This window comes from Rana temporaria, chromosome 8, assembly GCF_905171775.1.
Source record: "Rana temporaria chromosome 8, aRanTem1.1, whole genome shotgun sequence".
NCBI lineage: Eukaryota > Metazoa > Chordata > Amphibia > Anura > Ranidae > Rana > Rana temporaria.
In genome coordinates, this window is record NC_053496.1 from 15,494,022 (window position 1) to 15,506,511 (window position 12,490).

General features: G+C 44.6%; 1 protein-coding gene across 1 annotated transcript in view; it reads left to right on the forward strand.

Annotated features, from left to right (window-relative positions):
- Positions 1–12,490, forward strand: part of LOC120910374 (alpha-1-macroglobulin-like) — a 150,196-nt gene that overhangs the window by 26,367 nt on the left and 111,339 nt on the right. Inside the window, exons 11-12 of the mRNA XM_040322133.1 lie at positions 3,879–4,109; positions 6,353–6,419. Coding sequence (XP_040178067.1) covers positions 3,879–4,109; positions 6,353–6,419 — 298 coding nt within the window. The remainder of the gene's footprint in view (positions 1–3,878; positions 4,110–6,352; positions 6,420–12,490) is intronic.

A 12,490-nucleotide genomic window follows, 5' to 3' on the forward strand; every position in this document is an offset into this window, starting at 1 on the left:
CTTAGTTTAGGCCGATACATATTCTTCTACATATTTTTCATTAAAAAAAATAGCAATAAGCGTTTATTGATTGGTTTGCGCAAAAGTTATAGCGTTTTTTCAAAATAGGGGGTAGTTTTATGTCATTTTTATTAATATTTTTTTTTTTTCTAGTAATGGCGGCGATCAGCAATTTTTTTTTCGGTACTGCGACATTATGGCGGATACTTCGGACACTTTTGAAACATTTTTGGGACTATTGTCATTTTTATAGCGACCAGTGCTATAAAAATGCATTGATTACTAGAAAAATGCCACTGGCAGGGAAGGGGTTAACACTAGGGGGCGGGGAAGGGGTTAAGTATGTTCCCTGGGTGTGTTCTAACTGTAGGGGGGGTGGACTCACTAGGGGAAATGACTGTTCGCTGTTCATACATTGTATGGACAGATGGTCAGGCATTTCTCCCATGACAGGACCAGGAGCTGTGTGTTCTCGCTCTGTAACGAGCAATCGCGGGTGCCCGGCGGTGATCGCGACTGTCAGAATTCCGTTCAAGCTGTCTTCCATCCCTTGTAGTCCAAGGGAGGGGGCGAGCACGACACTCCACACCAGGGAGAAAGCCTTGCATTATTGCATGTAGTTACAGACAGAAGAACAGAAAGTGAGGATTTCTCAGAGAAAATAAAGACATTTAAAAGCAAAATGGAAGGATGAGGTAAGTGAAGGAGGACTGCACTAAGGTAAAGGAAGCTATTTAGGAAAAAAAATTGTACCTTTACATCCCCTTTAAGTTCCTCTATCTTCGAGATCAGGGTCATCTGGCATGTAGAAATAGCATTGAAAACCTTGGTAGTAATATTTGCAGCCTGGCCGGACGCTGGAGAGGGTTGGCCCACCATCTTCCAAAGCCTTGTGTTTGTCTTGTTGGCTTATGCCGCGTACACACAATAGGAATTTCCTATGGGCTAAAATCTGATGGAATGTTCTGTCAGAATTCCTTTCAAGCTGTCTTCCATCAGTCTTGCATACACACTGTGGGCCAGATTCACAGAAGAAATACGCCGGTGTATCTACTGATACGTCGGCGTATTTTCAAATTTGCTGCGTCGTATCTTTAGTTTGAATCCTCAAACCAAGATACGACAGATTTTGGCTTCGATCCGACAGGCGTACGGCTTCGTACGCCTTCGGATCGTAGGTGTAATACTTCGGCGCCCGCTGGGTGGAGTTTGCGTCGTTTTCCGCATCGGGTATGCTAATTAGCTGTTTACGGCGATCCATGAAGGTACGCGCGTTCGTCGCATTCTCTTACATCGTCGCTAGTCGGCTTTTCCCGGCGTATAGTTACGGCTGCTATTTAGGTGGGGTAAAAATAGACAGGCCATGTTAAAGTATGGCCGTCGGTCCCGCGTCAAAATTAGAATTTTTTTTTTGTTTGCGTAAGTCTTCCGGGAATAGGAAAGGACGTAACGCACGTCGCCGTTCAAAAAATTACGTCGGTGCGACGTCATTTCGCGCAAAGCACGGCGGGAAATTTCAAAACAGAGCATGCGCAGTACGTTCGGCGTGGGAACGCGCCTAATTTAAATGATACGCGCCCCATTTGAATTAGGCGGGCTTGCGCCAGACGGATTTACGCTACGCCGCCGCAAGTTTACAGGCAAGGTTTACAGGCAAGTGCTTTGTGAATCAAGCACTTGCCCGTAAAACTTGCGGCGGTGTAACGTAAATGAGATACGTTACGCCGCCGCGCAGCTACGGGAATCTGGCCCTGTCAGACTAAATTCCGACTGTCCAAAATGCGGTGACATAAAACACTACGATGAGCCGAGAAAAATTAAGTTCAACGCTTTCCGAGCAAGCGTCGACTTGATTCTGATCATGTGTGGGTTTTTTTCTCCGTCGGAGTTCCACACAGACGAGCGGAATTTCCCATAGGATTTTTTTCCATCAGAAAAAAAAAATCCAATGGGGCTCACACACGATAGGAATTTCTGATGAAAAAATTCCATCAGACTTTTTTCATCAAAAATTCCTATCGTGTGTACAAAGCATTAGATATCAAGTCCAGGGCACTTTCAGAAGGATATATCACAACTCGAAGGAGCAGTGGTGTATTTAGGTTTTGTGCCGCCCTAGGCCTGACTAAACTCCTGCACCCCCTAATTTAAATATGACCCACCCCTTCCTGTCAAGGCCACACCCATTGCTGTTTAAGGCCCGCCCTGAAAATTTCGAGTGGGGACACTAGTTCTGAGGGTCTGGGGGGCAATAGATTTCCTTAATTTGCATAGATTTCCTCTCACTTCCTGTTTGGCTATGAGACAGGAAGTGAAGGAAAATGTCTGCAATGGGATGGTAAAAAATAACCTGACAGGGGCTATAACCCTCCCTTACTCTATCCAAAATGAAAAATAAAAGTGTTGCCTATAGTTCTACTTAAAGGACACATTTTTGATAATTTTATGGAGAGGATATATAACCATGCCAATGGTGTAGCAGAAAACATATAGCACAGTGAGGAATGCCGACCGCCCGCATACCGGAAGCAGTGCAGCTGCTTTATGGGGGCACTAGACTAATTTGCCTCTCAGCCCAGTCTGCACCATAAAGTGTAGCACAAGCCGGCAGGGACTCTTTCTGTGCTGCCCCCCTACAAAGTGCCGCCCTAGGCCTGGGCCTTGTTGGTCTAGGCCAGGATACAGCACTGCGAAGGAGTAGTATGCTCAAGCCAGTGGTAAAAGGCAGGATTGTGGGTAAAAGGCAAGGGCAGGATACATAGAAGGATATTTGTTGAGACACATGCTTCCTACTCCATGTCTCCCACACTCTAACATTTTAACCACTTCCGGACCGCCGCAAGTACATTTACGTTGGCAGAATGGCACGGACAGGCACATCAATGTACATGTACGTGCCTGCCTAGACGTGGGTCGGGGGTCCGATCGGGACCCCCCCCCGTACATGCGCAGTTCCCGTGGCTTCAGGAGCGATCCGGGACGAGGGCGCGGCTATTCGTTTCTAGCCGCCCCCTCGCGATCGCTCCCCGGAGCTGAAGAACGGGGAGAGCCGTATGTAAACACGGCTTCCCCGTGCTTCACTGTGGCGGCTGCATCGATCGAGTGATTCCTTTTATAGGGAGACTCGATCAATGACGTCAGACCTACAGCCACACCCCCCTACAGTTGTAAACACGCACTAGGTGAACCCTAACTCCTACAGCGCCCCCTGTGGTTAACTCCCAAACTGCAACTGTCATTTTCACAATAAACAATGCATTTTAAATGCATTTTTTGCTGTGAAAATTACAATGGTCCCAAAAATGTGTCAACATTGTCCGAAGTGTCCGCCATAATGTCGCAGTCACGAAAAAAATCGCTGATCATCGCCATTAGTAGTAACAAAAAAAAAACTATCCCCTATTTTGTAAACGCTATAAATATTGCGCAAACCAATCGATAAACGCTTATTGCGATTTTTTTTACCAAAAATAGGTAGAAGAATACGTATCGGCCTAAACTGAGGAAAAAAAATGTTATATATGTTTTTGGGGGATATTTATTATAGCAAAAAGTAAAAAATATTGCATTTTTTTCAAAATTGTCGCTCTATTTTTGTTTATAGCGCAAAAAATTAAAACCGCAGAGGTGATCAAATACGACCAAAAGAAAGCTCTATTTGTGGGGAAAAAAGGACGCCAATTTTGTTTGGGAGCCACGTCGCACGACCGCGCAATTGTCTGTTAAAGCAATGCAGTGCCGAATTTTAAAAACCCCTTGGGTCATTTAGCAGCATATTGGTCCGGTCCTTAAGTGGTTAAAGATGATAAAGCTTTAATATGAGAAACAGCCCATGCATTTTGTATTTTTGTGCTACGAATAATGTTTATTTACTGCAGGCATCAACCGTGGAAGAAAGTATCCCGTACTTCCCAGACTTAAATACCCCACAGGATTTTAATGGGCACTTGACCCTCTTGCCCCTGTATTCTGACAGCAAGAGTTACCTCAGCCTACAGCCTGCGGGGAACATTCTGTCATGTGATCCAGAAGAGGAAGTCTATGTGGAATACATCATCAGACACACAGCACTGGAGGAGAAGACAAGTCCCTTGCTCCTACATTACCTGGTGAGTTTAACTTACACCCGGGGGTTGTAAACAGAGGTTTTTGTGCTTTTCCGCCATGCAACCCAATGGGAGTACAACATAAGTCAGAAGAAATTCAAGAAAATCTTTAAAAAAGCTGAATGTCCCTATAAACATTGTGCGCTTATCTGTATACACAAGCCCTAAAAGATATTAGTAGGAATGAGCAAAATTTTCATTGCCCCAAAATGTCTGCAAAAATCTGATTTAGGTTGAAATTTTGCCACGTCTATGAGGAAGGTGAAATGAAGGTATTTTTAGTGTTTATCACTTAAGACCCGGACCTTTATGCAGGTAAAGGACCTGGGCAGTTTTTGCGATTCGGCACTGCCTCGTTTTAACTGACAATTGCGCGGTCGTGCGACGTGGCTCCCAAACAAAATTGTCGTCCTTTTTTTTCGCACAAATCGAGCTTTATTTTGGTGGTATTTGATCACCTCTGCGGTTTTTAGTTTTTGCGCTATAAACAAAAATAGAGCGACAATTTTGAAAAAAAATCAATATTTTTTCCTTTTTCTATAATAAATACCCCCCAAAAAGATATATAAAAAAAATTTTCCTCAGTTTAGGCCGATACGTATTCTTCTACCTATTTTTGGTAAATAAAAATCGCAATAAGCGTTTATCGATTGGTTTGCGCTAAATTTATAGCATTTACAAAATAGGGGATAGTTTTATTGCATTTTTCTCAAAACAATTTTTTTTACTACTAATGGCGGCGATCAGCGATTTTTTTCGTGACTGCGACATTATGGAGGACACATTGGACAATTTTGACACATTTTTGGGACCATTGTCATTTTAACAGCAAAAAATGCTATAAAAATGCATTGTTTACTGTGAAAATGACAGTGTAGTTTAGGAGTTAATCACTAGGGGGCACTGTAGGGGTCATATGTTTTTCTAACTGTAGGGGGGCGGGGCTGGACGTGTGACGTCATTGATCGCGTTTCCCTATATTAGGGAACACACGATCAATGAAGCTGCCGCTGTTAAGAACGGGAAAGCTGTGTTTACACTCATCTCTCCCCGTTCTTAAGCTCCGGGGACCGATCGTGGGACTCCAGCGACGATCGAGTCCACGGGGCCCGGGGCCGCGGTCACGGAGCTTCGGACAGGGTCACGGGCGTGTGCCGCGGGCGTGAGCCCGCGACCCACGGCTGGGCACTTAAAGAGGACGTACGTGCTTGTGCCCAGCCGTGCCATTCTGCCAACGTATATCTGCAGGAGGCGGTCCTTAAGTGGTTAAAAACCACTTGCCGACCAGCCACCATCATTATACTGCGTCAGGTCGGCACGATCCTGCGAGCCGTCATAGCTGTACATCGCTCCTTTAAACGGGAAAGCAGGCGCGGCCTGCTGCACAACGGGGGTGCTGATGCTTGTGGCCACCGGTCGCAATGACCGCAGGTCACGCGAGATTGCGGGCACTTGAAGCAGATCAGGGATGTGTGTGTGTGTGTAAACACACACATCCCAGTTCTGTGAGGAGAGGCAAATCCTGAGTTCCTACAAGCTGGGAACCATGATCTGTCATCTCCTATAGTCAGTCCCCTCCCCCCACAGTTAGAACACACACTAGGGAACACAGTTAACCTCTTAATCGTCCCCTAGTGTTAACCCCTTCCCTGACAGTGACATTTACACAGTAATCAGTGCATTATTACTCATGGCTTTATTGGAAGTCTTGAAAATATTTGTTGTGAGCACTGTAAATGTAATGACTCTGCGACAGTGTTGAATTGTAAATGTGTTAACTTGCTGCACATTTTCACTGGAAAGTTGTATACTTGCAGAGCACTTGAAGCACAAGTTCCAGTTGACACTTTCCAATTTGTAGCAAATTTGCATGGCGAGTCTCTAGCAAGAGCAAAGCTGCAGTGTTGAGTCTACAGCAAGAGCTCTGCAAGTCTACAGCATGAACAATTCAGCCGCAGTGACCCCTGTGGTGGGATGACTATTGCACAACATAACTGAACCAGAACTTGCAGCAGACTTGCAGAATGTTTGCAAAGAAAGTTGATCTGGAGTCATAAAATGCGGACTTGCTGCAATTGTGCAACAAACTTGTGAAGCCCGGCAAGTCTAACAGCAGCTTAGCAAGTCATTTTTTGAAACTTGCAGCTCAATTGTTTGCTATCTGGGTAATTGCATGTTTATAAATCATCAGTATTGCTTTAATGTTTTCACAATTGGAAATATTTGTTATGTTTGGTTTTCTATAGGTCACTTCTAAGAGCACCATACTGAACTCTGGTTCTCAGGATATACCCTTGAGCGGGCCTAATAAAGGTGAGAGAATATAGTTTTGTAGCTGATCAGCATTTGATTAGCCCTAATAATTCCTTGGCAAAACCAGAATGGCGCAAAAGAGGGTACCGAAACACACTGATATAACAACTAAAAGTCTATAAAGTTCAGGGAGTGTACGTATGCAACACTAGTGGCCGCTCACTTGAGAGCGAAGCAATCTCTGGAAGAACAATGGGTGAAAAACAAGGTGCACCGTAAACTGCAGCAGAAGATGCAACAAATTGTATATTTAATTAAAATCAGCCAAATGGCTTCTCACACTAATATAAAGATCAATAGGCACATAACAGTATAATACTGTGATCACATACCCCTGATGCTGTAGCTCTGAGCCCAGCATTTGAGAGTTTACCCCTGTGATGGTGGAGGTGAGAAGTAATGACTAGGCCTCACTTTTCAACATGCTGGAAGTACTTAGCAATTTCCTGGGAGTATTCCAGTCAGGCTTCATAAGGTATGTAAATGGAGGTGAGAAGTAATGACTAGGCCTCACTTTTTAACGTGCTGGAAGTACTTAGCAATTTCCTGGGAGTATTCCAGTCAGGCTTCATAAGGTATGTAAATGGAGGTGAGAAGTAATGACTAGGCCTCACTTTTCAACATGCTGGAAGTACTTAGCAATTTCCTGGGAGTATTTCAGTCAGGCTTCATAAGGTGTGTAAATGGAGGTGAGAAGTGATGACTATGCCTCACTTTTCAACGTGCTGGAAGTACTTAGCAATTTCCTGGGAGTATTTCAGTCAGGCTTCATAAGGTGTGTAAATGGAGGTGAGAAGTGATGACTAGGCCTCACTTTTTAACGTGCTGGAAGTACTTAGCAATTTCCTGGGAGTATTCCAGTCAGGCTTCATAAGGTATGTAAATGGAGGTGAGAAGTGATGACTAGGCCTCACTTTTCAACGTGCTGGAAGTACTTAGCAATTTCCTGGGAGTATTTCAGTCAGGCTTCATAAGGTGTGTAAATGGATGTGAGAAGTGATGACTAGGCCTCACTTTTCAATGTGCTGGAAGTACTTAGCAATTTCCTGGGAGTATTTCAGTCAGGCTTCATAAGGTGTGTAAATGGAGGTGAGAAGTGATGACTAGGCCTCACTTTTTAACGTGCTGGAAGTACTTAGCAATTTCCTGCGAGTATTCCAGTCAGGCTTCATAAGGTATGTAAATGGAGGTGAGAAGTAATGACTAGGCCTCACTTTTCAACATGCTGGAAGTACTTAGCAATTTCCTGGGAGTATTTCAGTCAGGCTTCATAAGGTGTGTAAATGGAGGTGAGAAGTGATGACTAGGCCTCACTTTTCAACATGCTGGAAGTACTTAGCAATTTCCTGGGAGTATTTCAGCCAGGCTTCATAAGGTATGTAAATGGAGGTGAGAAGTAATAAATAGGCCTCACTTTTTAACGTGCTGGAAGTACTTAGCAATTTCCTGGGAGTATTCCAGTCAGGCTTCATAAGGTATGTAAATGGAGGTGAGAAGTAATGACTAGGCCTCACTTTTCAACATGCTGGAAGTACTTAGCAATTTCCTGGGAGTATTTCAGTCAGGCTTCATAAGGTGTGTAAATGGAGGTGAGAAGTGATGACTAGGCCTCACTTTTCAACGTGCTGGAAGTACTTAGCAATTTCCTGGGAGTATTTCAGTCAGGCTTCATAAGGTGTGTAAATGGAGGTGAGAAGTGATGACTAGGCCTCACTTTTTAACGTGCTGGAAGTACTTAGCAATTTCCTGGGAGTATTCCAGTCAGGCTTCATAAGGTATGTAAATGGAGGTGAGAAGTGATGACTAGGCCTCACTTTTCAACGTGCTGGAAGTACTTAGCAATTTCCTGGGAGTATTTCAGTCAGGCTTCATAAGGTATGTAAATGGAGGTGAGAAGTGATGACTAGGCCTCACTTTTCCACGTGCTGGAAGTACTTAGCAATTTCCTGGGAGAATTCCAGTCAGGCTTCATAAGGTATGTAAATGGAGGTGAGAAGTGATGACTAGTCCTCACTTTTCAACGTGCTGGAAGTACTTAGCAATTTCCTGGGAGTATTCCAGTCAGGCTTCATAAGGTGTGTAAATGGAGGTGAGAAGTGATGACTAGGCCTCACTTTTCAACGTGCTGGAAGTACTTAGCAATTTCCTGGGAGTATTCCAGTCAGGCTTCATAAGGTATGTAAATGGAGGTGAGAAGTGATGACTAGGCCTCAATTTTCCACGTGCTAGAAGTACTTAGCAATTTCCTGGGAGTATTCCATTCAGGGTTTATAAGGTATGTAAATGGCCTACACCTATAGCAAGGGCTTTGTTCAACTTTAGTCAGAGCTGCACAGTTTGTTTTTATCTACAGATGCCACCTTATCTGCATAGACAGTTTTGTGGAAAAGGTGAACTATCCTTTTAACTGCTTGCCGACCAGCCGCCGTCATTATACTGCGCCAGGTTGGCACGGCTGTGCAAACCGCCATAGGTGTACGTCGACCACTTTTAGATCTATAGGGGGCGCCCGACGTGGGAGCTGCGCACGTGCCCATGGCTCTACGCTGGAGCTGATGAGCGTCGCCGTGATGTCCGCCAGCCACCCGCTAGCGCTCCTCAGAGAGCCAAAACGGGATCTGTCAATGTAAACAGACAGATCCCTATACTGTCAGAGAAGTAGAAAGAGATCTGCCGTTCCTAGTGATCAGGAATAGCGATCTCCCTGTACTCCCAGTCAGTCTCCTCCCCCCACAGTTAGAATCACCTCCATAGGGAACAATTAACCCCTTATTCGTTCCCTAGTGTTAACTCCTTCCCTTCCAGTGACATTTATACAATAATGAGTGGCTATTTATAGCACTGATCACTGTATAAATGTCAATGGTCCCAAAAAGTGTCCGATGTGTCCGCCGCAATGTCGCAGTCCAGCTAGAAATCGCTGACCACCGCCATTACTAGTAAAAAAAATAATAATAATAAAAATATTATAAATCTATTCCCTATTTTGTAGACTCTATAACTTTTGCACAAAGCAATCAATATACGGTTATTTTTTTCTCCTCGTCATGAGGTTTTTTTATGCTATAAACATGCCATGGCTTGGATTTATGTTCTCTAGTTATAACAAAACCTCTAATGAGATAAGAGGGTTAGTTATAAAACATACAGATATATTATTTACATGTGCCATGTAAGTGTTGGTTCAAACTACAGCAACTTGGAATTCGACTTGTGTTGCCCCAAGAGAAATTCCATTGAAGTGAATGAGAGCCGTCTTAATGTACACGACTGAAGTCGCTCCGACTTCAGAAAAGGTTCCTGTACTACTTCAAGACGACTTCTAGGCAACTTGTACCCATAGATTTCAATGGAAGTTGCCTCCAAAGTCAGATCACATCTTAACTGAAGCAACTTTACAGGAAAAGAAAATAGTTTTCTCAGGCAAACACCTCCCTCCCACAGAGCTGATTATTCTGTGATTGGCCACAGCCAAAGTCGCCTGTCCTGGAAGTAACTTTAAAGCCTCGTACACACGATCAGTCCATCCGATGAAAACGGTCTGAAGGACCATTGTCTTAGGTTAACCGATGAAGCTGACTAATGGTCCGTCACGCGTACACATCATAGGTGACGTAAAACACAACAACGTGCTGAAAAAAATGAAGTTCAATGCTTCCAAGCATGCGTCGACTTGATTCTGAGCATGCGCAGGTTTTTAACCAATGGTTTTGCATACTAACGATCGGTTTTGACCTATCGGTTATCAAGCCATCGGTTAAATTTGAAAGCAAGTTTGCATTTTTTTTACCGAAGGTTAAATAACCTATGGGGCCCACACACGATCGGTTTTGACCGATGAAAACGGTTCGTCAGACCATTCTCATCAGTTTAACCGATCGTGTGTACGCAGCCTAAGTCGCGTTGTAAGTTGCTCCAAGTCGAGCTGAAGTTGCGCTGAAGTCACCTTGCAAAGTCGCGCAGTCGGGTTGCCCCTGTGTGAACCGGTAAAAATGTTTATTATCAAGAGTGTGCCACATTCCCCTCCCTCTCTCTCTGGTGGTGTTTTTTGTTATTTATTTTTTTGTTTCTGCTTGTTTTGTATTTCTTCTCTTGTATAATTCTAGATTTTCCTAGTAGGTGACGGAAAATATTGATTATATGAAGACAGGAGGCGAGTATCTTGCATTAATCTTTCCACTTTAATGCTCATAGCAGAAACATTTTTACATTAAACAAACTTGAAAAAACTACGTTTCCCATCAGTCCCAGCGTCTGTATAACCCCCGCCCTCTAAGGGACTGAGCCTATAACTAGGGCTGTGCTACTGTAAATCCTCCTCTTTCTGAAAGCGAATGCCCAACACCGGACAACTTCAAGGAAGAACTTCACCACGACTCTTCGACCAGCCGGTCAAACCTGCGTCGGCGTCAGCGTAGGCAAACTGGAGGTACTCATGTAGTCAACAGGACTCCAACCAGGGAAAACATGACCACGATTTCGTCCCAACGGGGAAACTCCGGAATCGCTTCAACAAGCGCCCACAAAATCTGGGATGATATTCAGTATCCTGAAAAGAGAAGATAAAAGAAACCGTAATAGGGTGGGTAGGGAGGGAAGATACTCGCCTCCTGTCTTCATATAATCAATATTTTCCGTCACCTACTAGGAAAATCTAGAATTATATATCAGACAGGAGGCTCATATCTTGCAAGTTCAAAGCTATACATATGCGAACCTCCTGCAATATCAACATATATATTATACATGCTAAATTCTCCCAAATCTCCTAAACATGGTGAAAGGAGCTCCACAAGTTAAGCAGTGAGAACAGATAAAGAGACATGATCTTCTGGTCTGAAATAGAATTGACGAAAGGTCGCCTCAGAAGACCAATCTGCCGCCAATAAGAGATCTGACAAAGATCCCCCTGACGTAACCACCTTAGTGGCCATAGCACCCCTGGTGGAGTGAGCGCCAAAAAGAGAAGTATCTATACCCGCTACTTCCATAACTGACCTTACCCACCTGGCTAGGGTTGCTGAAGATACCGGTCTGTGTGGATGCACAAAGGATATTAGCAACTGAGATGAATCTGGAGAACGAAGCGCTGAAGTGAAAGACTCGTACGTCTGAAGACAACGGACCACACAAAGTCGTGGGTACGTAGGAAAGAAAGGATAAAAAACTGTTTGTAGATTGGTTTTTGTCCTGCGGACCACTGAGAACCTGACCCCTTCTGGCGAAAATTGTCGCCTAGAAATGTCTAAAGCCCTGACGTCGGAAATACGTTTGATAGAAATCAAACATAATAGGGTGGTGAGCTTTAGGGATAGGTTCTTCAAGGTTAACAGATCATTGTCGTCCCATGAAGAAAACAATTGAAGTACTTTGGATACATCCCAAGTAGAATGGTATCGTGGACGAGGAGGGCGTTTGTATTTAACGCCGCGCAGTAAACGACACACAAGAGGGTGTTTGCCTATAGGGACCGCATCTACCGGACAATGGTAAGCCGATATAGCTGACCTATAGACGTTCAAGGAACTGTAAGACCTCCCCAGCTCGTAAAATTCCGCGAGGAAATTTACGACCGAGGACACAGGGGCATGAATGGGATCAACCTGTCGTTGATCACACCAACGGACCCATAACCCCCAGGCAGATCGATATGCCGATCTAGTCCCTGGGGCCCAGGCCAAGGCGAGAAGATCTCTAGCCGATTGAGAAAGGTCTGTATTTGCCTCTGGCAACCCGAGACCAACCAGGCAAGAAGTGGTAGTCTGTTCTCTGATAGCAAGGGGTGTGGACCTTTGGACGGGTTCGTCAAAAGATGAGTTGAGTGCGGGAGGAGTCTGGGGTAGTCGATCGACATGCCCAGGATCAGTGGGAACCACGGTTGCGTCGGCCACCAGGGGGTGATCAATGCCACCGTCGCGGATTGATTCATGATGTGTAGGAGAAGTCTGGTAATCAACGAGAAGGGGGGAAACGCGTAGTGTACCCCTGTCGGCCATATCTGGAGGAAAGCGTCCACCGCTGTTGCCTCCGGATCCGGCCTCCAACTGAAAAAGTGAATCAGTTGTCGGTTG